Raw genomic sequence first — 26,563 nt, forward strand, 5'->3', positions numbered from 1 at the left:
TGGGGGTACATCGGTATAACATGGAGGGCTGGTTGAACACAGATTTCTGGGCCCAACTCTGAGAATTTCTGATTCAGTAGGAATTAGTGTGGCTGCTCCAATTATTGTACTTTGAGAACCACTGTCTGGTCACTCTAAACTGAGGTCCCCTAAGTCTCACTGCCTTAGTCACCTTGCCTGCCTAATTAATCTTTTCACTGCTTAAGTCCCAGATCCCCTGGGGTCTTCCCTGATAAGCCCTAAGTGTTATCTTTGGCAGTGCTGTGTGGTTTTGGAATTCCCTGAGCTCTTTTGAAAATGCTATTTCCCACTCCAGAAATAATCTACTGTTGCCCTAGGTAATGATATATATATATATATATTTTAAATTTTTATTTATTTATGATAGTCACACACACACACACACACAGAGAGAGAGAGAGAGAGAGAGAGAGAGAGAGAGAGAGGCAGAGACACAGGCAGAGGGAGAAGCAGGCTCCATGCACCGGGAACCCGATGTGGGACTCGATCCCGGGTCTCCAGGATCGCGCCCTGGGCCAAAGGCAGGCGCCAAACCGCTGCGCCACCCAGGGATCCCATGCCCTAGGTAATGAAATGTAGAAAGTGGGGGCCAGAAGAACTGGTAAGAGTTACCAGAGCAGCCTGGTGCCCTGAAGCCAGTCTTTTTAGTAGTCTTTTTATAACCTCTTGGGATTCTCTCTAGGAACTGATCACAAGAGGGCACTCATTAAAACCTCTTCAGAACATTCACCCTGAGTAAGTGAGTTGTAAAGGTGACTGACTGGCCCTTTAATACCCCTCCCCGACAAACATAGCCCTCTCTGAAGAAGTGGCTGTAACTGGAGGTCAGGCTCTCCCTTCTCAGCCCATTTTCTTTCTCTGCTTAGTCTCCTTGGAAGGTGCTAAGGAAGAAGCCCTTTTAGTCCAGGTCTGCTCACACCGAGGAGAGGCTGGATCTAGAACAGGGCCAGTAATCAGGATTAACCCCATTTGATGCCTGACTTGTTAATCCTGCAGGAAACATCAGCTGGTGATGTCCCCATTGATCCTTTCAGAGATCCTTTCAGACATCTCTTAGGTTTTTTGTGGACTGTGAAGATAAATGAACAGTTTAATGACAAAGCAGAAGAATTCATCAATGCAGGAAAAACAACTCCAAGAAGACATGTGAATGAGGACTGGTGCACAGCTGGCCTCTCTCTGTCTTCATGCAGGGGGCTACAGCTATTTTAGGTGTGAGAAGGTAGTGGTTCCTTAGAGGGGGTTGCAGACATAAGTGTAAGGCGACCCAGGCAACAGGAAGAAGCCTTCTGGAAGCAACTGCACCTTCATCCTGAAGCACTAAGCAAAAGAATCAATGAAAGGCAGGCTCTTGGGACCAGAAACAACCATGTTTTTTGAAGGAGTTTCCTTTTCTTTGGGCAAAACTAATGAAGCCTCCTTATTCCATCTACAGAAGGGCAGCTGGCATAGGGGCTAGGGAGAGTGCCTGCACTGTAGAGATGTCAGGATGATCCAGACAACCTTAGAGGGTGGTATCTGGGTCCAGAAATGAGAATTACTGAATTCTGGCCACTAGATTATCAGCCAAGGTCACATCACAGATTGCACAAAACTATTCCAGAAAAAAAAAAAGAGAGAGAAAATTAGGCACTTATTAATATTATATGTCAAGCATTATTTTCAGCTCTTTCTTTCTTCTTTAGTTATCATGGCAACTCACTAAGATAGTTATTATCATTATACCAGGTTTACAGATGGGATAATTAAGAAAACATGAATTTAAACAATTTTCTTACGTTCACCTAGCAAGGAAGTCTGGACTTGCAATTCAATTCAGATCTGATTCCAAATCATGATCTTGATCCTTATGCATATTCCCTACTAACAGTGCAGAACATATTTTGAATTCTAAAACCTAAAAGTGTCAAAAGGACAGAGCAGAGGGCAGAGGCACATCCCTTTGACTTCATGTCACTGGTGGGGAAGTGTGTTGAAAAGTATGGTTGGGTCATCCATGAATGAGTACTTGAAAGATATAAGCTCTGTCCAGCTCAGTCCATGAGGACTGTGACTTATGAGTCAGGAGCCATCACAGCCTGGAAAGAAGGGTTTAGACAAGAGGGGTTGAGACAATAGGTAAGGGAAGTAGTGGAGACTCCTTCCTTATCTTCTGTCCAGAAGATAGGTTCCTAACATTCTTTCAAATCTGAAGGAGAGACCTGGGCCAGGGGCAGATGAAATAATCAGCAGATGGTTCCTATTGTACATTTGCCTAGGAATATACAACCTTCCCCCAGCATCACTGGTGAAAGGGAAAATGTATTCAAACCTAGTTCCTGGCTCACTCATCAGACTGACCTACAAAGCCTCTGTGAGAGGAAGAAAAGCCCTGAAATTAAGGCAGGTGAGCAGGGCATGGCTGTAGCCACTTTCACAGGAAGGCTCTTACCATTCCAGATGCCTCCCATCCTGCAATACTTGGCAGCCCAATACCACTTCCTCCTCCATCACTTCTTCACTCTATCACTAGCACTGGGGTTGCAGATTTGTCAATGAACTATTTAATGTTCTTCTCCTTGCCATCTGGCAATATTAACTCTCTAATGAATTGCTTTAATTTGTGTATTTTTTTTTTTTTTTACAAATGTGACTTTTAGTTGAATCATGCAACATTCATAAATAGCAAATGCTGGCTGATTAGAATCAACAAAAGTCCTTAGAATTGCCAGCAAAAATGGGCCCTTAGCTACACATGTTATTCAAATAGCAAAATCATTTGAAAGGCACCTGGTTATTTTTGGAAAGAATGTTTCACACGCACACTTATGTCATCTGTAATGTATCTATGTATGTATTTGAATTTGGATGGATTCTTGCAAGTCAGCCATGCTAGGAATATAAGTGTTACATACACGTGGATTTGGAGCTACACACACTTGAGTTTGAATCCTACCTCTGCCACTTACAAACTATATGACCCTGGGTATGTTTCTTACCCTCTCTGTGTCTCTAGTTTCTCATATGTAAGATAGACATAATAAATCCCTTGCAAGATTGTCATGGGGAATAAAAGACATCAGACATATAATGTGCTCGGCACATGTCCGGGTAGATTATGGCTCAACAATTAGTAACTATTATCATCATCATGATGTTCTACTAATAGAGGATTATGATAGACACCATTTGCAGTCTCTGTAATCCTTCCTTTCTGAAAAAACTACCACAGGGATGGGCCTACAAAGCCATATTTTTATTACATGACATTACTTTATTGATTAGGCCAGAATAAGGAAACTAAGGAAATGTGAATTAAAAGAATTTTTCTATGCTCTCATCAAACCCAGCCATTGGGTTTTTGGTCCAATCTGGCAGATTCTATTTCCTGAAAGTATGGATTAGGAATCAGTCCCCAATGGTCCTCTAAACTAAGAAACTGTGAGATGGTCATGTGTGCAAATGTACATATCAAGACAGTAAAAAATCGGTCTGCAGAATGATGTAGATAAGCAGAAAGAAGCAGATCTGACTTTGACTTGAAGTCAAAGAGAGTGGTGCCTTGGTTTTCATAACTTTCCACTTCCATGAGAAACTCCACTGCATCTGTCTATGTATCTCTTTATCTCTCTATGTATCTCCTTCCCTTTTGCTTAACCACTTTGAATGGGTTTCTATTGTCTTCAACCAAAAGATCTTTGCTAACAGTGTCATCTCTGTGAATAAAGACACCAGATCTTCTCCACATGGCTCAGATAGCCTAAGCACGTGAAAGATGCCTGGTTATTTTACTAAAGAACTTTACACACACACACACACACACACACACACACACACACACACACACCCTTATGGTCTCTGTTTCAATTCTTGAAGCAAATGAAGTAGAATATCAAAATAATCATGGATATATGTAAGGAAGTCATACATGTGGAAAAGAAGAAAAACTAGAAAGAAAGCCATTAACATTTTTGGTCTTAAAAAAAACAAGTCATTAAAAAAAAAAAAAAAACAAGTCATCTGATTGCCTTTGAGAACCCAATCAAGAAGAGAGAGACCTTGGGTCTTTACCTGGTGTTGCACTGGATACTGTTGGCCACTGCTGATCAGGCCCTCCTGGACCAGCCCGTAGAATGCCAGCCTCCTCTAGGTGCACAGAGCTGAGTAAACACACAGACCCAGATAATGGTTAGACCATAAATGACTTTCCAGATCTCCTTCCACCCAGAGAAAGTACATGCATCTCTGAAGGCAGGGCTCCAGCTAACACATTCTACTCATACTTGAACTGAAGCAATTACTGCTGAGCAGTTACCTTACATAAACAGCAAAAGCACTGCTGACTTACTGCTTGCTATACTATTCTGGCAATAAACATGTTTTATCTTTATGGCAATTTTGGTTGTCATTAATGCCACGTGGTGTTCACTAAATCTAACAGGAAGCCCATCAGAGGGCTAATGCCGTTTTAACATCCTAATGCTGCAGCAGATGAAGAGAGCTTGTTCTCAGAAGCCCCAGGCCTCTCTTGCTGATTTTGTTTCTGAGTCATCTATAGCAAAGACAAAAACACATGAAAACCATTTGCTGACAACTATAGCATTATTCCAATTTAGTTGCCCAATTACTTCTTAAGCTTATTTTCTGTTTTACTTTCTGTATCTTTTACTTAATAGATAGACAACCCACTCTATATTTCCTGGGACTTGAGGAAGTCTATCACCACCACCCCCAGATCCCAATTCAGAAGAGATTAATTCAGCATCAGATATTGCAGGGAGACATGAACTGGGACACCCTTAGAGGCAAACAGAGATAGAACATAAACAATTCAAGGATGGAGCAAACATCATAATGCTAGCACATAGTAGACCTTCATGTATTTGTGGGATGGATGAATGAAGGAAAAAACAAATGGAATCCAAAGAGTAAACATCATACAAGAAAATCATCACCAGAATCAGTATTCTTTTCAAAAAGACATTGGTTCATCTTGCAAATTAAGTTACTAAAACAAAATTTATACTATTGTCTAAAGGGGTTATATGAGGCAGCAGAGCAGACAATCTTGAACTATAGTGGGGGAAGCCCAACTATCAATTAAATATACTTTCACTTGTGACTCTGAATAACATATCTAATAAAAATTCATTCATTAAGCTCTGTCCTATTGTTATTCTTCCCTTCATCTACATCCTAGAATCTTTTCTTTTTCCCCCCCAAATATTAATATCCTTCATGTGTTCCCAGATTCTACCAGCAAATTATATGGGTTCAATCAGATTCATTCTGAAGATATAACTACCCTGGAACCACCTCAACTCAAAGCAGAAATTTTCAAAGGAACAGTTATATGGTGTCTGAGGCTGGAATTGCACATGTGTGTAAAAAGCACATGTGTAAAAAGAGAAGAGTATTCTTTAAGTTTACAGCTCGGATACATGTTCAGTGTATTATACTGCGAGGAATAAATTATATTTAGCTTCAATTTTTTTAAAGATTTTATTTATTTACTCATGAAAGACAGAGAGAGAAAGAGAGAGAGAGAGAGAGAGAGAGAGAAAGGCAGAGACACAGGCAGAGGGAGAAGCAGGCTCCATACAGGGAGCCCGACGTGGGACTCGATCCCAGGACTCCAGGATCACGCCCTGGGCTGAAGGTGGCACTAAACCGCTGAGCCACCTGGGCTGCCCAGCTTCAATTTTTATTTCATTTCTTATCTTACTTATATCTCATGGTATCTTAATTGAAATCTGAATAGGAGCACACTTGCCTTTTTTTTCCCCCCATTTGAAAATGGAATAAGGAAGTTGTGGGTTTTAGCATTTTATTTCAAATATAGTTTTTAAGGTACATCTCATGGCTTTGATACTTTTTAAGTACAGCACTAATTCAACTAGGACGGAAAAGCTGGTATGATAAACTATGCCTTTTCCTACTGTACAGTTTGCAACACTAGCTCAGATGCAGGCAAACGGAGAAACCAGTCACTAACAAATATAAAGAGTCTTCCTGGGCAGCCCAGGTGGCTCAACGGTTTAGCACCGCCTTCGGCCCAGGGCATGATCCTGGAGACCCAGGATCGAATCCCATGTCAGACTCCCTGCATGGAGCCTGCTTCTCTCTCTGCCTGTGTCTCTGCCTCTCTCTCTCTTTTTTTTTAATTTTTTTATTTATTTATGATAGTCACAGAGAGAGAGAGAGGCAGAGACACAGGCAGAGGGAGAAGCAGGCTCCATGCACCGGGAGCCCGATGTGGGATTCGATCCCGGGTCTCCAGGATCGCGCCCTGGGCCAAAGGCAGGCGCCAAACCACTGCGCCACCCAGGGATCCCTCTGCCTCTCTCTTTGTATGTGTCTCTCATGAATAATAAAAAAAAAAAGAGTCTTCCTGACACCACATTACAGCATCTGCCCAAGTATTTCTGGACTAAAATTGCAACCCAGGTTCCAATGTGACATGTCACTATGCCAACTACTAATCTTCTGGCCTTCACTGGTTGCTTCTTGTTCAGAAATAGCCCCATTATAATGATTTCCGCCTAACTTGTAATGTAAGGCTTGAGAATATGTTAATTTTACTTTAATGCATTTTTAAATGGTTTTAAAACTAATTTTTCATTAACTTAACACATACCATGTGAGCTCTCTCTTTAGAAATTGATGTAAGTTTGGTAAAGATCTAGTTATGTGTTACCCAGACATTTTGAGGGGCTTAAGTTTAGAGTTTATTCCTTCTTTAAAACTAAATCCTGGGATCCCTGGGTGGCGCAGCGGTTTGGCGCCTGCCTTTGGCCCAGGGCACGATCCTGGAGACCCGGGATCGAATCCCACGTTGGGCTCCCGGTGCATGGAGCCTGCTTCTCCCTCTGCTTGTGTCTCTGCCTCTCTCTCTCTCTCTCTGTGACTATCATAAATAAATAAAAATTTAGAAAAAAAATAAAAAAATAAAAAAAAAATAAAAATAAATCCTGTTGGTAGTAGTGATCATTAGTTTCTTGGTTTTCAGGCACTCAAAAATAAAGAATCTTTTATTTGGCCCTATGGCATTAAATCAACTCTGGGAATAATGGTAGTTAATCAATTACTGTCAAAGAGATAAAGTAGAGAAAGCAAAATCATACTTAATCTGAATCTTAGAGTAATGCTATTACTGTAGGTTCATTTAAAATAAGATAGATTTGGTCTCCAGATATTCAATAAAGTCCTTTCACAAGGCTCATCCTCTGAAGAGCCCAGGCCATTGATGGCAATGAGAGAGTAACAAGATGGAAAAGGAGTTCTAATATGGGTGAACACGAACAAGAAAAACAGCCAATTATTGTGGTTGATAAGATATAAGAGTTGATATGTGACAGAAAACCAAAGTAGACAACACGTACCTATACTTAGGTCTAAATGCATCAGGTATTAATTTCTAAGGGAGGGACATAAAGTATAGATGAGAAGGGATCATTATTTCCTCATAGAATTCTGATGAAGGAATATACGCAGCAGCCTGTCTCTGTAATTTTGCAGGGAGTTCTCACCTGCCAGCACTTGATAAACATTTGGCACTATTTCCAATGTTTCAAGGAATAGACTTGGAGACAAAAGGAACTATATTCCCCTAGCAAAGTATCTAAAGCTTCTCAGTTTGACAGCAGTTTCCAGCCTCTAGACACAGAACGTGTCTGAGCCATGCAAAGTTAGTTGTTCTGATTGAAAAAAGGAAGGAAATACATACCTGTGCATTCCTGCTCGTAGGGAGGCAGAGTAACGCCAGTCAGGGTTGGGCTGTCGTGGCTGTAAAATCACAAAGGGGGGTTTTGTTAATAAGGCAAAACAATGATCTCCCAGTGATTGATTAGCTGTTTCTAAAATATTTCCATGGATCTGAAAAAAGTATTGAAGGAGCAATGTGCAACTCTAAGATGATATCTGTATATATAGCGCTTGAGGAGAAAATTAGCTCATCAGGGTCTTTACACAGACTCAAGACCATGGAAAAACCAGATTTAATGATGCTGTGAGGACCAGCTGTGGCTTTGCTTTGCTCAAAACAGGTCTCTGTTCCTAAAGCAGCACTGCGGGGAGGGCAGTCTATTTTGAGACAGGGAAAGCTTTCATTGTTTTTGCTTTCAAATGCCTTACTAAAGGAACATCTCCAATTTGGTATTCTAGATCTAACAGGGTACACAGCCACAGAAGTTCTGCTGGTCTGGCTGGACTGCAGAGGACTGCAATCTGCTGCTGGCTTTGCAGACTGCAGCACGTTTGACCCAGGATGGATGAACGGGTACGAACTCCAGCGTCCGAGAACCTTCTCTTCTGCTGATTGAAGAGGAATACCAGGGAGAGGAAAACACACCACGACGGGAGTTTGATCTTGTTTTGCTACATAATCCTTTTCATAAAATTGTACTCGTTCCCTGCTTTTCTGAGTGTTTTGCCTCCTCACTCAATTACTGTTCACTCAGCTCTGATTGCTTAACAGGGAGTCGCTGAAACCCAAGAAGCACCTGGCTCACTCTGCACCACCTGTGTACTAGAAAGATCTGCTGTCCTCTGTCCACAGACTGTCACTTCAAAGTGGAGGGGACAAAAAGGAAATTATAGCCCCACCCCCAAAGACTGTTTGAGGAGTCATGGGCTGCGTAAAAGCTACTCAGGAATCAACGCGGACAAAATGAGCCACCATCACTATCTCGTTATTTATTAGCAAAAATTTGTTATTAAAAAAACCTGTGATAGATGTTTTCATGGGCAGAGATTAAAGTGGCTCTGTCACTGAACACTGAGTCTATTTGAATGGAAAGATGAAGAGATGGAAGTTGTATTCTATAATTTCCTCTGGATTATAATGATCATATTTGGTAGACACAAAGCCACAGTAATATCAATACACTACTTCAAAATGTCAATAATTCTTGTTCTTATCCTTTTTATTGTTTATTCAAAGAAAGCAGAGTATTTCATAAACACCCCTTTTCACAACACCTAGGAAAGAAGTAATTCACATCTCTACTTCCTGACAGACTTTTGGGTGGTTAGATGGTATTTAGAGAGTTAGCCAAAGTCAAGGCCCAGAAAAAGCTACAACTCTAAGATACTTTACCTCAAATGTACCCATACACTAACTGCCCTCTCTGGTCCCTTCCACTTTGCTGGCAAGATATGAATGAATATGCAAACTGCTTCATCCTTGGTTTTTAAGTTCACAGTGTGCTATGGATGTACCGTATAAAGAGCATAAAACTCTCTACAGATGAAATGAAAGGATTCTCATTTTCTACTGGTGGTGCTGCAGAGAACAAAAGAGAAACTATTTGCAAATCATTCTGTAAACCTGGAACTATGACTGAAATATTTCCTATTAACCCAATCATCACCATTACCATCAGCAGCCCTAGTATCAACTGTGAGAACCTTCTTTTAATAAAGACTTGGACATCTGTTGCCAGGTAAGTGTTCCCAACTTTTCTGTGAGTGGGTAACATTCATGATGAACACTGCTGCAACTTGATCTTTGGAATAAAAGCATCAACCTCATTTTGCTGAAAGGCACAGTTCTAACAGGACTGACCAAGGAACTCAGTTTGCTACACAACCCCACTTCCTCAATGATAATTTGTCATACTGCTATTTTCTGAAATAGTCCATCAGCAACAAGGTGATTCTCAGATTCATTTGCCAGAATCATACTTATGACATGTCTTAGGATAGTAAGACCGGGCAGGGAAAAGGTAAAGAAGAATATAGAATGTTCTAAGTCTCCACACAATATTAGGCAAAGGGGTAAGCACTTTACATATTATTGCAAGTATCCTAACACTTTTTTTTACACCATAAATTCTATAAAAGGGATATCTCTTTTGTTCATAAAACATATGAATAGCCGTAGATATTCATAATACAGAGCTATGTCCTCAGAGCTTAGCAGGGTCCAGGCATTTGGTAGGCCTTTAAAATGTTTTTGAACAAGTGAACTGTCATGCATGATAACATTAATGTACTTAAATCTATAGAAATATGAAATCTGAACTTGAGAAAGATTAGATTACTTGCCTGATTGGTGAGTGTGGCCGATTGTTACATTTGGGTTTCCCTAACACCAAAGTCTGTGGGGTTTTTAAAAAAGATTTATTTATTTGAGAGAGAGAGCAAGCATATGAAGGGGGGTTGGCAAGCAGAGAGAGAGGGAGAGAGAAACTTGAGCAGACTTTATTCTGAGCACAGAGCCTGATGTGGGGCATGATCCTAAGATCATGACCTGAGCCAAAACCAGAGTTACCCACTTAAACGACTGACCCACCCAGGCACCTCACAAAAGTTTGTGTTTCAAATTAATTTATATGGAATGACATATATTGTTAACACTTGAACAACATAGGTTTGAACAGCATGAGGCCACTTACATGTGGGTTTTTTTCAATAAATACCATATAGTATTATAATTTTTTTTTATTTATTTATGATAGTCACAGAGAGAGAGAGAGGTAGAGACACAGGCAGAGGGAGAAGCAGGCTCCATGCACCGGGAGCCCGATGTGGGATTCGATCCCGGGTCTCCAGGATCGCGCCCTGGGCCAAAGGCAGGCGCCAAACCGCTGCGCCACCCAGGGATCCCTGCCATATAGTATTATAAATGTATTTTCCCCTCCTTATGATGTTCTTAATAACATTTTCTTTCCTCTAGCTTACTTTATTGTAAGAATACAGTATATAATACATGTAACATGTGTTAACCAACTGTTCATGTTCTCAGTAAGGCTTCTGGGCAACAGTAAGATATTAGTAGTGAAGTTTTTAGGGAGTCAAAATTTATACTTGGATTTTCAACTGTACATGGGCCTGGCACTCCTAACCCTTGTGTTGTTCAAGGGCCAACTGTACCTCCCTTTTTTCCCTTTGTTATATCTGAGTTTCCCAGATATTATTTATTTTTATTTTTTTTATTTTTTTCAGATATTATTTTTAAATGATACAAAATTTAAAGTAATAAATGTATATGGGTTTCACAAAAACTTGATTAAAGTTGGAAAAACTCAAGTTTAAAGGTTGACTACTGATATACCTGACACATTAGAAACATGTACTAAGGATTTGAATGAAGTGTGATTGTTTTGTCTAACACTTGGAGAGATGTTCTGTTGTTCTGTTGTTTCAAAGCTTAGTCCTTCAGGAGACTAACAGCCACAAAACTCCAGATGTGGAAAAACTGAATTAGGTAGTCCATATAGGTGATGTAGCATTAATGAAGAACAAGAAGCCGTTTCAGTTTCTATCAAAATTATAGCAAAGATTTAATGTATCTTGTAACGGTATTATTTATTATTTATACCATAGAATATCTGAACTACAGAAGGATGAATCACCTCTTTTGGGACAAATTTAAAATAGGCTTAAAATACCCTATCTCTGTCAAAAAAAAAAAAAAAATCATAGGACCACTCAGGAAATGACACTCTTTGTCATGGAAATCCATGTTGAAGCTATCAGTAAATAGCTCTCTGAGACATGAAACTATAAGCAGCATCTTCTTCCCCTTCTCCTTTTTATTAGGACTCTATTAAGGATGTATCTACTGAAGATTTTTCACAGTCATACTTTGTGAACATTGATATGAACTATGATAAGCAGAATCCTAAAATGTCCCCCAAGATCCTCATATCTTGGTGTATATGCATTGCATGATCTCCAAGAATAAATATGATGGATCGTACTCTGATTAGGTTATGTTATATGACACATTTGGCTTTAAAACAGGGAAATCAAATCATCTGGGCCGGACTGACCTACTAATCACATGAACCCTTTAAATCTGGGTCTAGAGATCAGAGACAGAAATTGGAGAGATTTGAAGCATGAGAGGGATTCCATGTGAGAGAATGTTCTCCATTGTTAGCTCTAAAGATGGAGAGGATCATGAGGCAAGGACCTGAGTACAACCCCTAGGAACCGAAACTGAGAGTGACCTCCAGCCACCAGTATCTAAGTATGTAGTCCACAAAGTAAATTCTGGCAGAAGTAAATTCTGCCAATAGCCTGAGTGAATTTGAAAGCATATTATCCCCCCAAGGCCTCCAGAAGAGAACTCAGCCAAGGTGCCATATTGATTTCAGCCCTGTGAAAACCTAAGCAGAGAATCTACTCATATCATGCAGGACTCTGAGATAAGTGGAAGTTGTTTTTAACCACTAATTTGTGGTAATTTCTTACAAAGCAATAGAAAATGAATATATAAACTGTTGGTCAATAAGGCAAAAAGGAGTATAACATTTAAAATAATCACTGCTGGGGTGCCTGGGTGGCATATTAGTCTTTTTTTTTTTAAGATTCTATTTATTTATGCATGAGAGAGAGAGAGAGAGAGAGAGAGAGAGAGAGAGAGGCAGAGACACAGGCAGAGGGAGAAGCAGGCTCTCTGCAGGGAGCCTGACGTGGGACTGGATCCTGGATCCCCAGGATCACACCCTGGGCTGAAGACAGCGCTAAACCGTTGAGCCACCTGGGCTGCCTGCATATTAGTCTTCTAGTAAAGCAAACTGAAAAGATGATAAATATGAGAATTCTAAGTGAAATACTTTCCTCTGAAGTCACCTGCAACTCCCAATCCATGAAGCAGGAAAGTAAAATAAACATAATATTGAAACATACCTAATGGGTTCCAGTACAAGAGAAAGAGCTAGGTTCTTTCTGGACACACAGTCTGTTAGCACAGGGGTTATTCCCTCACTCACAGTTTTACTTCCCCAGAGCCCAGAGTTCTGACCCTGCAAGGCCAGAAAGGAACTGATGTTGCTTATGTGCCAAGGAACTAACATTTTCCTTCAACTTTGCAATGTCAAATATTTCTTTGCACTTGTCAACCTCAAATTCCTGAAAGAAAAAATTTTCATTTTTAGGTGATTTGAAATACTGCTAAGGAATCCTCTCACTTTTGATTTTTGAAATCATGATTATAGATTATAATGCTCAAAATATGATCATTCAGCTAAACTAAATTTATATTCATACTTAATATGCACAGGAAAATTGAACCAGGTGAATTCCTAACAAAAGTCATATTCAAAGAAACTTTTAAATCTCCATTAAATTCATCTAAACCTCTGGGTTTGGTGATGGCAAGTTTTCCTCAAATATTTGCAAACTGACATCATCCTAACCTCTCATTGAGAGCAAAAACTGATGGCAAACCAAAGCAAGTATTCAGAACTGACTCTGCTATTCTGTGAAGCAGACAGCATGCCAATAGGCAATTTATAATATGCCAGGCTGTGTCCCTGCAGTGTTTGGAGGTAGACCAGATGCCCATGTGACAGCTCGCTCTTGGGTCAGAGAAAAGGATAGGCCAATGACATTCAAGCTACAATAAATAGATTTCTTCATCAGTCAGAATATGTGCAAGATACAGAGACTGAGAAGAGCTCGGCCATAATTTCATCTGGCTCAGCAGATCTGCAGAAAAAGGGAGGAAGGAGGTAATTTGAAGAAATTATTATATTACTAGACCAAAGAAAATAAACCTTTTCTCAGAAGAACAGTCCTATAACCAATATGGAAATGGCAAAACAAAGCAGTCCACCCACTTAAAAGTGACAATGAGAGGATGCAACACTGGAATGGAAGTTCACAGAATTTGTTTGCCTGTTCTGACCATCACACACTTTTTATGAATTCACCACCATGTCATTTTTTACCAAGTGTAAATTCTGATACAGGACAGAGTCACCAGATAGAAAAGTCAGTCCTAGGGGAAAAAAATTAGATGCCACTAAAAGAAAGGTTAACTCTTTCAGATCATGGCATCTGCAATTAGGGTGAATGTGTATACACAGGGGCAGAAATACTGAAGATCTGATGGTTACAAATTGCTTGAAAATAAATGTCAGCAAACTTATTTCTGTTAGTCTTTTGTGATTTCCACATTGTGTGCCACCTGGTCCCATGGAAGCACAGCTGGCCAAATCTGCCCAGAGTACTCAGAGTGACTCATGAGCAGTCACAGACCCATAAATGCACAGAATCTACCTTAAGATTTGGTTTCCTTTTCTTGGAGGCTCTAAAAGGGGAGTTAACCACATTCAGTATCAGGTTTTCAGAAATCTCCAAAGAGAAATTCTGCCCCATTGCCAAAAAGTTACTTCAAAAATCTCATTGCACAAATGGCTCATGAAATAAGCTCACCAGGGGTGAAATCTATCAAAAGATAAGAGTCTGGTGTTAAATTGCTGTTTAATAAGCAACAAAAGAGAAGCCAGAAAAAGAACAGAGATGAAAGATCCTAACAGGCTATGCCAAAGTCAAACAGATAAACAAATAAAAATATATCAGCCTGATAGTAATATTTTTACTCATTGATCCTCCCATTTATGACCTACTTTTATGCAAGGAGTTACTCTTTCTCCAAAAGCAGTCAATTTACACTGCTAGATGAGCCAGTGGTAGCCAAAATGCCAAAATATCACCTAACAAGAAGAGTATAAACATTGGGATTTCTGTCCACTCATATTATTTCAAACAGCAGAGTTGTTGGATTCAGACAAACAGGACTTAAAATAGACTAACAGAATGACTTGTGTGTGTTACTTAACCTCTCTGAGCTTATTTCCTCACATGTTAGATGTCGGTAAAGGTTTCTTTCATGTATGATTTACAAGAAATGAAATCACACAAAGCAGAACATTTTTATATAGCATCGTGGTCAATGAGTGCAGATTTCCTTACTCATCCTTTATAATCTTCATCTAATTTAACACACATGGCATGAGGTGCAGCTAGGACTCTTCTGCCATCTGCATAACTAGGTAGGGAAAAGAGAAAGCCTAACCTGGAAGTTTAATAGGCTGACCTAGCAGTCATGACTTTCAGAGTTGAGTGATTTTTGTTTCCATTTTGCCATGTTGACCTGACTCACTCTTTCCTCATAACTGTAATAATTTCAGGAGCTAGAGACCTTAGGGCTTTCACTGGATTTTCAACATGGCTGGCAGAAATCTGCCTTTATTATAATTGTGCATGCATTGTCCTGGCAAAATCCTGCAAGAGCAAGCACTTTCCTGACATAATTTCCTCCCTCAATTAAAGCTTTGTGTACCAAAGTACGTATTTACACACAGGTCGGTGTAAGACAGAAATAGTTCATGTGTCAAAGTGCCCTACACTTTGAGCCAGGAGGAGGGTAAGATGTCATTCAGCTGAGCTTCCTGCTCATAGCTGGTGGCAAAGCTTGCCTGGCCTGCTCTCTCAGCCTCTTCACCACCTGCAGCCCACTCCAGGCCCCAAAGGGCTGCACAAAAATTTGTTAAGCAAACGTCTACAGCGTCCTTATTTAAAGCTAAGCCTTTTTACAAGCTTCCGAGAGCTACAATCTAAATATTTCTGGAAACTCCCTGATTTTGTCCCCCAGTTTTTCGTAATCTGCAATCTGCCTCCTGTGGCTGCTCAGTATTGGCTAAAATCAGGCTTCTCTGACACATCTGCGTAAAATGTATCTGGGAAATACTCTATCCATCTGGGGCATCTGGGGTTTTTTCCTGTATTTTATGCATAACTTTCTTCAAGCTTAGCATGAATTTAGAATGTGAAACTACGAACTAATAAAAAGACAGCAATATGTCACTAAAAATACATCACAAAAATATAGGAGGGACAAATATTACTAATTTCTTCTGTAGTACCTCTGAAAGTCCTAGCTACAAAAGTAGTTGTTTGGGAAGATGACAATTCATTACTATTGATGGAACAAAATTTTGGCTTCTGAAATACAACTTTGAGGTATCACAAAGCAGATGTCTATTTTCAAGCATACACATGGAGACACATTACACAAACATATCTTCACTTTCTTGCACTGTCCAATTTATATACATTCTTCATAATAAAGAACAAGCTGGCCTCATGCCTACCTAAAACTTAAGGGGTGCCTGGGTGTTGAGGTCAGTTAAGTGTTCAACTCTTGGTTTTGGCTCAGGTCATGATCTGAGGGTTGTGAGATTGAGCCCTGGAGTGGGACGCCACACTCAGCACTGGAGTCAGCCTGGGACTTTCTCTCCCTCTACTTCAGCTCCTCCCCCACCTCCACCCTCCAGCTCCATACTCTCTCAAATAAATAAGACTTATTAAAAAAAAAAAACAAACTTAAAACCCGTGTATTTACTAACACCTGTCTTTCACAAACAGCAAGCCATCCATTTTCTAAGGCTTTTCTGGCTATTGCACACTAAATTTTAGAACCTAAAAATGAACATGTGCTTTGAGTATGTTGGAGTGTTGTTTGAAATATTGCCATTTAACTTAAAGATATAAAGGGCTTGAGAGGCTACTTCACATCTCATTAAAAGCTTAGAAATTGTCAACAGGAAATCAGGAGATTACAGGTTGTGTTTAACATAACACAGGAAAATCATCTTACAATGAACTTGTATTATGTAAAGAAAGATGAGTATCTCCTTCTCTTTCTCCCCACTTGTCCTGGTATTCACCACATCCCCACATGTTCTAATATCTCCCTAGCCCAACCAGACAAACTGGTTCGTGGTCTCTTTGCCTTACCATCCTTTATCTCCTCTGACAGCCCCAAACAGAAGAATTACTACATCAAAGAGCCAAAGCAAACTTTGGCTTCAAGGTGGAGATCCATAGTCTATGGCTTTATTGGCTTTATCACCTCTGACATAAATTTCCAGAAGACCCTACCACCTCAGTTTAGTGTAATTACTGGAAATATTAAGAGGATAATTTTCAAGGTATAAACAAGGACAGCATGCAGAGCTGACCACCACAACCCCTAGAGGTCTCACAGCTTTAAAAAAACAAACAAACAAACAAACAAAAAACAAATAAAAACAAAAAACCCCCACTACTATAGCATTTCCAAAGAGAACTTTCCCTGTAGATGATACAGCAGAGACCATTTCTTCTTCAATCTCAAAGTCTTAACCAGAATGGCATCATCTCATTCTCAAGCCTGTTCCATTCTTCTGCAGAGCTATATTTTAACATCAAATATTTAAGCCTAATCCTTATTTCTCCAACAATGTTATGCTTAAGGCTTCATAGATCTGAAAAGAAAACAAAACAATTCTCTGATGTTATTTTTCTAGAGTGGAAACAAAGTAGATTATAATCAAGTCACAGGCACTATACACACACACACACATATACATACATATACATACATCTATATGTATGTATATATGCAGTTTTCCAGATCACTGCTGTTACTGTTAGTAACTCAATAGAGCCACTGATACTGGTGGGGGGAGGGGATGTGTGAAAACACATGACCATGGAAGAATCTCTTGACTGCTATCTCACCTCGTTTTGAGAAACAGCATCATTTTTGAGAATAATCAGGTTCCCAGCACTCTGCCCACTTTGGCCTGTGAGGTGCCTGCTGTCACTCGCTGCTGCTTGGGCTCCCCCAGGCCCCAGTCCTGTCTGTGCCCCTGTGTTATAAAACATGAAAGTGTCACTCCCTGAGCCTGCGGTCAGACAGGCCTTGTAGCAGTAGGTCTTGGTAAGGGAGCCATTCCCTCGCACTTCAATGAAATGAGGCTGCACTTTGAGGCCATGTGGTATCCTGGCATCAATATTGTTATTGGCCTGTTTGTTTAGTTCAGCCGGACACCGCTCTCTCACTCCACAGAAGCCCCCACAGCACGCAGTACCATACGCGGTGTAGCGGTAGCACTTGATGATGCTCAAAACAATGATTGTCAAAAGAAATATAAAAGACACTGTGCTTAATGCTATTATTAGATAAAGTGTAATTTCAGAGTATGTCCGAGGACTCTTAACGTGTCTCTGAGTATCTGGGAGGATCTTGGAGACTCTATCCACCACAGCCACTGTAATGGCCACAGAGGCGGACAGTGATGGCTCTCCATTGTCTCGGACCACCACGGTCAGGTTGAAAGTAGTTCCGCTCTCATCTCCCATCTTTCTGGTAGTCCTAATTTCCCCTGTGTGTAGCTCTACTTTAAAGAGGTCCAGGTCAGAAGTCTGGGCCAGATGGTAGAAGAGCCAAGCATTTTGGCCAGAGTCTGAGTCCATGGCTATGACTTTGGTGACCAAATAACCAGCAGGGGCAGTTCGAGGCACCATCTCAATGGCTGCTGACGAATTAGTTGAGGTAGGGTACAGGATGTGAGGGGCATGGTCATTCATGTCCACCACATACACATTGGCGGTCACAGTGCTGCTCAGTGGTGGACTTCCCTTGTCCTGGGCCTCCACAGTCACAAAGAACTCCCGAAACTTCTCATAGTCAAAGGAGTTGACAGCATAAAGGCTGCCACTGGCACTGTTAACGGAGACATAGGAGGTGACTGGTAGCCCTTGAATCTCCCTCTCCAGGAGGGAGTAGGTCACCTCTGCGTTCTCCTTTTCATCTGGGTCTGTGGCTTGCACGGTGCAGAGCAACACCCCTGGCAAATTGTTCTCCTGGATGTAGATGGAGTAGGAGTCCTTTAGGAAGCTTGGTGGATTGTCATTGATGTCAGAGATCTCAACCCGGAGTGTCCGCTGGGATGTGAGCTGTGGTACTCCCCCATCAGTGGCTGTCACTGTGATGTTGTAGGCAGCCACCCGCTCCCTGTCCAAGGAACCACTCACCACCAGCGTGTAGGAGTTTCCAAAGCCATTCAGTCGGAAAGGCAGTGAGGCCTCCAGGCCAAGGCTCACCTTCCTGTTGAGGCCTGAGTCTTGGTCATTGACACTGAGGAGGGCCACCACGGTATTGGATGCAGCATCCTCAGGCACTGGGCTGTACAGGTCGGTCAGCACCACCTCTGGCGCATTATCATTCACATCCACGATGTCCACTAATACCTTGCAGTGACCCACCATGGGTACTGGACCCTGGTCCGTCGCCTGCACATAGATCTGGTAAGAAGAGGCCTCCTCATAATCTAGTGCTCCACTTACCCGCACTTCCCCAGTGTTGGCATCGATGCTGAAGAGCTGCCTCTCCCGGTCCGAGGTGTAGCTGCTCAAGGAGTACCTGAGCTCACCATTGGAGCCCTCATCCGGGTCCGAGGCATTCAGCTTCACCACCAATGTGCCGGGGGGAGCGTCCTCCCGAAGCTGGACGCGGTAAGTGGACTGGTCAAAGGTGGGAGAATTGTCGTTAGTGTCCAGGACACGCACAGAGATCTGTGCGGTGCCCGAGCGGGCTGGACTGCCCCCGTCCACAGCTGTGAGAACCAGGTGGTGCAAGACTGCCTGCTCGCGGTCTAGGCCCTTCCGCAGCACCAGCTCCAGCACCTTGCTGTTCTCCTGCAGGGGTTTAAGGTCCAGCTCGAAGTGCTCGCTGGGGCTGAGCTCGTAAGTCTGCACGGAGTTGGCGCCCACGTCGGGGTCCTGCGCACTCTCTATGTGAAAGCGCGCTCCGGGGGCCACCGATTCGCTTACCTGAAGCTGGTAGTCGGGCCGCGGGAAGCGCGGCGAGTTGTCGTTGATGTCCAGTACCTCCACCTCCACGGCGCTCACCGCCACGGGGCTGTGCGCCAGCACTTCCAAGCTGAGCAGGCAGCGAGGCCGCTGCTCGCACAGCGCCTCCCGGTCAATGCGCTCGTTGACGAAGAGCGCTCCACTTGTGAGGTCCAGCTCCAGGTAGCGCGGACTGGGCGCACCCAGATGGTTGATGCGCAGGCAGCCCGGCCCCAAGCGCCGCAGCTCCAGCCCCAGCGCGCTGGCCACGTTGCCCACAAGCGCGCCGGGTGCCTGCTCCTCCGGCACCGAGTATCGCAGCTGGGAGGCCGCTGGGCCCGGCAGCGGCAGCAGCAGTAGCAGCAGGAGAGGCGGCGGCAGCCAGGACAGGGGCGGCCGGAGTCGTGGATGCTCAGTCGCCCCGGGTCTGGTGCCCGCCAGCTCCATAGCCACCGGCCGCGGTGGAGGTAGTAGCCGGGCAGGGCCGGAGGCAGCCGCTTCCCCCGCCGGGCTCCACGCCCGGGCCCCGCCTCCGCCTCCCGCTCGTGCAGCCTTGCGCCCGCGCCCCACCGCTCACGCGCTAGCAAACGCCGGCGGCCGCTCCCCTCGCCGGCCCTCCCCAGGGCGCTTGGCCCCGCCGTCCCCGCGGGCCCCCCATATCCCAGCGCCTCCGCTCGCCTCGGGGTCTCTCAGCCCGGCTCCGCCGCCTGCCTGCCTGCGGGCAAGCCGCCGCCGCCGCCGCTCCAGGGGGAGGGAAGAGGAAGCAGAAGGGGAGGGGGAGGAGTGCTCGGCGAGTCCGGCTCGGGTTCCGCACCGAGGTGGCAGACGGCGACCGGGAGTGATGGGTCGCTCCAGCCACTCCAGCCCCGGCTCCTTCACCCTGGACCCGCAGGATCCCGGCAGACCGCGGGAACGCGGCCACTCCCTTTCTCCCTGCCCCCATCTCCCTGTTCAGCCAGTCTGCACGGTCCCTCGGCTGTAACGGCTGTAGGGAGATTATTCTAGGACAAGCAGTTATGTCCCTAGGACTTGGGCTATCACATTCCCAGGAAAAGACTTCAAGCGCAATTGAAGAAAATAAACTCAGGGCCGCAGTCAAATATGGGCACCTGGGCGGCGGCTCCACGTTCGAAAGAAACGCAAGGGAGGTGCTCCGAGGTTGCTGATGTTGGGGATTATTTACCTGACCCCAACATTTTCCCTACAGCACTCCTACGTAGTGCAGAAAGTGTTCAACTCCAGGGGCAAAGGGAGGGGAGATGGTAAGTGCGGTCCTCTCCTGCAGAGCACTCCTAAAACTAACATCCCGGGATCCCAATACTCAGTTCTGCCAGTAGCCAAGTGGCGCTTGATTTTGGTGTGTACCTTGGCAAATAACCAGTATTTCAAGTTTTAAAATTTTCTTTTAGAAATTGGCTCCATGAAACTGCAGGCTAAGTTTGACCCCTTTATATCATAGTGGGGAAATCTGGTAAAATTTTTGAAAAAATTCTTCCCTCAAGCTTTTCCTTCTTTTTACTCCAAATCTTTTTAATTTATCATCTAAGACATTTTCTTTGTTCTTTCAAGACTGATTTTTACTTTTTTTTTTCTTTAACAAATGACAATGTCTTCAAGAGCCTGCAAAACCACTTCATCAAGAGAGTTATTCTTGATCTCCCAAACCTGGCTGGAATTTGGACTCCATTAATGCTTTGCAGTGAAAAATCTGCTATGAAGCAAAATGCGATGTGGGAGACTGGGATTTACCTTTACAGCAGGCAGCAGTTTCAATGGCTGCAGCTCACCTACCATAAATGAGGTTCCTTTACACCTCTGGCCCTCCTTTGTCCTAAGACTCAACTTTGTATTGCTACAGAGACAACAAAAAGACAACCAATTTTTCTCTATAGTGAACATGAAGGCCAAAGGATCAGAGGAAGTATCTCTGTGCTGTGTCACTGCCTCTGCTTCTCTGTTCCAGACATCCACTCTTCCCAGGCCTCATCTCTTCCACAGGAATTTACAATCCATTGCCCGACGACGTGCAGAAAGCACTGGCCAAAAAGTCCTTTCCCTTTCTTATTGCCCAGCCTCCTCTCACTCCTAGATCTTCCTCTGTGGGCCATTTTCTAGCTATGGGCTGGAGTAAAGCCAGATGAGAGCTGACATATGGCATTCTTCCCTCCTTAAGGGGATAGGTGAGGAGGGCCAAGGCAATGATCCTGACACCCAGATTTCAAAGGCCTGAACTAGCACATCCCTTCCTTCCAGCCACTGAGTGTACTTGCTGACAACTCTCCACAAACTAACCAATTTTATTCCAGAGACGCTCCCAGATTCCTCCTATCACTGCTGCTTCTTATTTGTCCTCTTTGTTTCCTCAAGGGTGCAGAGTGGGAAGCAATTTCCATCACCTTCTATTCCTGTCTCCTTTCTTAGGTCTCTGGCTTCTCCTTCTCTGTCTGCTTCCTCTCCGAATGTCCCTACAATAACTGTCTCGGTTTGCTATGGTAATTTGATCTCAGAAAGCCTTAAACTCTCAAGTGCATGAATTGTAGGCCTGGCCTGTGTCTTCACCCATTACTTATTTCTGAAAATAAATGGCTTATAAGTGGAATCAAGTTATAAGTTGTCAGGAAGAGTGAACTTTTCTTCTCTCATGTCCTCCCAGGCCCTGACCATCACTGCCACCTCTGCCCACAGCTCAGAAAGCTGGCCACTGGGTACTGACCATGGATGGATCTGTGCCCCAGAAAAGATCACAGGCACTTAAGGAAGAGATTAAGGTGACAAAGGCTTGGTGAAGTTTTTAATGGAAGCCCCCAAGTGTCACATCTCTTGAGAAAAAACAAGGCTTGTCTTTTAGTAATTTTGTCATCTTTCAGCAAGGACACCTGCCAGGTTGTCCATTTTGATGTGTCAGGATCATAAGCTTCAAGTAGTATTTACTCCCTCGGTGACTGAGAAGGCAAACAGAAAGCCAACACAAGTCAGCCATCTTTTCAAAACCATAGTACTAGAGAGATTGTAGTATATTTGGCACTACAATGATTTTGTTCCTTACACTGTTGTACTTACCCTCTTGCCAACCTTCCCAGTTGGTGGAATGAAATTGCATAGACTGCTGACAGGTATTCTGTCTACAATATGAATATTAATTCTTTGACCACTGCTTCCCCTGTTAGGTACTCCCTTCCTGGAACCTTCAAGAACCCCTATTTAAAAGCAGAACACAGTGTTTAGGAGCACAGACTTTAGAGTCAGTCATACACTTGCCAGACTGTGTAGCCTTGACATGCACTGGAATCTAAGCTTCAGTTTAATCATTTTAATGGGGGAAGACAGACAGTAAGTATTAAGTAAAACCCACTGGGTAGTTATGATTACATGAGATGATGTATTTAAAGCTATTTGCATAGTGACTGCCAAGTATAACTATTATCATTATTAAAATCCAACAATTTATTATCAGATAATACCTTAGGTCTCTAGGTAGCATGGAGGAAGTCGGTGATGATAGGAAGCTGGTGTGTACCAAAGTTAAGCTCTTCCAATTACTTCTAGAGCCTATCCTATACCTTGAAAACAAAAACCAGTCCTTTTCTAGATCACTAAGGAAAAGGGACTTCTGTCATGAGAATTCTTCAAGGAATTTGCTTTCTCACAAGAGATTCACCTTTTTTAAAGTTTTCATTTATTAATTTGAGAGAGCGAGCACAAAAGTGGGGATGGGGGGCAGAGGGAGAGGGACAAGCAGACTTTCCCCTGAGCATAGAGCCCAATGTGGGGCTTGAGAGTTTGGATCCCAGGACTCTCAGATCATGACCTAAGCCAAAGTCAGATGCTTAATCCACTGAGCCACCCGGGCATCCCCAGAGATTCACCTTTTTAGGACACATGAAAATACTTTAGCAACAGAGTACAGAAGAGTTCTCAAACATGCTGTAATCTCCAGCACATAGTACAGTGCTTGGCACTTAATTAATGTTTTTTTAACAGAACTAAATTTACAACTTGTGCAATCCTCTCAAATAGAAATAGCTTCTTCTTTTCTCTCCCAAGTCTTATGTACATTTCAAAATCCATCTTAAAATTCATCTAATCCAAGAAACATTGTCTATTCTAATAATAATGCCTTTTCTTCCTCTTTCACCACATATTTCTGAATACTAACATGTGTCATTCTTTAATTCATCCAAGTGCTTTAATAATTATTTCTTTATCTGAATTATAAGCAGCCTGTAAGTAGAAGCCATGTCTTATATTTCTGTGTATTCTTCAGAGTGTGGAAAACCTTATAAATTCTCAATAAATGACGTTTGTGTCATTTTATTCAGATCCTTTTTAGCAAATTCAAGAAGAGCTGCTACAATTCAGGCTTGCCCCCTTTGTTGTATATGCACAGATCCTGTCTAATGGAGAGAGGTCTCAAGGGTCTGAAATGACTTTACCAAACATTTTTTCCTTTAAAATTTGAAATACTTTGTATTTCATATTTGTGTGTACCCCTGGAGAACTTAATTCCACTAATAAAGTTTCTGGACTCTAAAAGAGGCTCTTTCCAAAAGTATTATGTGATCATTCTTTCTACTTTATATTGTGATTATAAAATACAAAGTACAAGTATTTGCTGCTTAGAACTAACAAGAAAAGTGACAGGTTAAGAGAATTGCCACAAAAGACAAGGTTTTGTGCCACGGTGGGCATGGTCTTGTCTATCCTTATGGTAGACAATAATTTTCAAATAGTATTCCTCAGTTGTATCCCTTAATCATATTTGTGAAATGCATCTATCATGAGGTCATTGGTCACAAGAGCAAAACCAATCACAACACAACCAAATTAAACCTATAAGAAAAATACTGGCACTCAGTGAACTCTGCTAATTCACATAAAATTTTCCTTTATTATTGCATCATTACAAATAATTTTACTTTGAAATGATCAGAACCAAACCATCTGGAGTCTTCTGGCCGTAGGGCAAGGGGACATAGTCCATTAGTTTGATCAGGCTTTGGGCTGACCATGATAATATCTGCCAAATCAGGAAGGATCTAATTTTCATTTGTAAGATGTAGATTTCTGTTGTTTCACAAACTAAGCACATGATATATAATTCAAAAACAAAGACACATGAATATCCCAATGTTTAGCACAGCCCAAAGTTGTTAAACATTTTCACTTTATTATAAAGGAATAGGATTTCTGATCTTTAGGCATCTCTGGAAGTAAAATATTTTCCTATGTGGTTATAGAATTCTCTAGAAGTAAAGCATCCGGTGGATGGAGAGATAAAAAGATTCTCCATATAACATGACAGCTAAATTTTTTTCACATTCCCCTTCCTTCAAAAGACACTAGCATTCAGGGAGAGATTTCTACATTTTTAGTTCTGAGAAACTAAAGAAATTGCTGATTCTTGACCGAGGCATCTAAAAATTGCTTAGAATAAACAAGGGACTCAAACTACCTTTGAAGGAGTAACAGTAAAAGGGGAGAATAGGTTGAAGGATTGGGGCAGATAGAGTAATATTAACAGATAAAGTCAAACTGTTCAATTATCTTGTAGCTCTGCTTCTCTATCAGTGTTCTCCATGTTAGGCTCTCTGATAGCCTAACAAAAATCATAGAATGTTAAAGGTTGAAACACATTTAAAAAGAATGTCACCCAAATTCCTTATTTTTCATTGAAGGAAATGTTTAAGCAAACTTGAACCTTAAGATCAGTGCCAGAAGTAAGTCAAATGTCTTTAACAAAAGAAATGGTCTTCTAGGGTAATGGAAGAACTTACAGATGTGACCAGAGAACCAAATTTCCTATTTTTAAAAACACTGTCATTAGATTTGATATAAATTCTTTCAAAACTCTAATATTAATAAAGTGATTGTTTATGAGCACTTAGAAATGAAGGCATTCATGCTAGAGACTACTTTGGCTTAACAAAACTGTAACATCAAACCAACTACATAGACTTAAAAAATATTTCACATTAGCATTTTAGATTTTCAGTTGCTATAATCTTTGTTAAGGGAAATACTTCAGGCAAATCTATCTGAAGTTCATGGAGACAGTTAAACAAAATCTCCCAATTTAATTAACCTTGCAGGGAACATGAAGAAAGAAAGGCTGCAAAATGGTATAATTAGGTGATTTCATAACTGCTTAACACTGCCAAAGAGTGTTTATTACTGGAATGCTTCAGAAGGTTAAGTCTAAGTGGGTGAATACAGCAATCCACTACTGGTCTTACTCCCATTCAATATTTTATCAATGACTCAAGATAAGGAAGCCTCAAGTGTCCAGGCCAATCCAGCAACAAGTTGAGCTGTCTGGAATGAGAACAACTGCCTAGGTGGTTAGCCATGTTTCTAATTCACTAAAATTAGTACCAGTATTCTATTTGAGATTCAATACATGCCAAAAATTCCTAAGTTTGTATTTAAGTTAATTTCTGGCTTCTAGAAGTGCCACTAAAACTTGTTCCAAGTTGCCATTCATCATTTGGGGCCTCTTATTTTATTTTATTTTTTTAAAAGACTGTTTCTTTTTTTAAAAGATTTTTTATTTATTTATTCACGAAAAACAGAGAGAGAGAGGCAGAGACACAGGCGAGGGAGAAGCAGGGAGCCCGATGTGGGACTTGATCCCAGGTCTCCAGGATCACACCCTGGGCTGAAGGTGTCGCTAAACCGCTGAGCCACCCAGACTGCCCAGCCTCTTATTTTAATAGAAAACCTTGTCTGGCCCTGTTTCTCCTTATAATTCTTGGGATTTTAGCCATAGAACAAAATAAGATGGGAAACTGGCACTAAAGAACATCTTTGTTCCCAAGTGGGTTTTAGCCAAAGCATTCATTGATTTAGATACTTTTTTTCTTTCTCAAAAAAAAAAAAAAAGTACATATTGTTGAGGTTCCTTGAATTTAAACTGTTTTCCAAGATATGACCTGAGTTCAGTTTATTTATTTTTTTAAAGATGTATTTATTTATTTTTATTTATGATAGACACAGAGAGAAAGAGAGAAGCAGAGACACAGGAGGAGGGAGAAGCAGGCTCCATGCCGGGAGCCCGACGTGGGACTCGATCCCGGGACTCCAGGATCGCGCCCTGGGCCAAAAGCAGGCTCCAAACCACTGAGCCACCCAGGAATCCCCCCTGAGTTCA

At 42.1% G+C, this 26,563-nt stretch overlaps 1 protein-coding gene across 2 annotated transcripts in view; it reads right to left on the reverse strand.

Annotated features, from left to right (window-relative positions):
* Window positions 1-26,563, reverse strand: part of LOC129513505 (protocadherin alpha-C2) — a 143,351-nt gene that overhangs the window by 30,571 nt on the left and 86,217 nt on the right. Inside the window, exons 1-3 of one of the 2 annotated variants that reach the window (XM_055331561.1) lie at window positions 17,302-19,863; window positions 7,727-7,785; window positions 4,072-4,160 (exon numbers count right to left, since the gene is read on the reverse strand). In XM_055331561.1, coding sequence (XP_055187536.1) covers window positions 4,072-4,160; window positions 7,727-7,785; window positions 17,302-19,863 — 2,710 coding nt within the window. Of the gene's footprint in view, window positions 1-4,071; window positions 4,161-7,726; window positions 7,786-17,301; window positions 19,864-26,563 lie in introns of those variants that run through there. The other variant, XM_055331562.1, reaches the window with a different exon arrangement.

This window comes from Nyctereutes procyonoides, unplaced genomic scaffold, assembly GCF_905146905.1.
Source record: "Nyctereutes procyonoides isolate TBG_1078 unplaced genomic scaffold, NYPRO_anot_genome, whole genome shotgun sequence".
NCBI classification, from domain to species: Eukaryota; Metazoa; Chordata; class Mammalia; order Carnivora; family Canidae; genus Nyctereutes; species Nyctereutes procyonoides.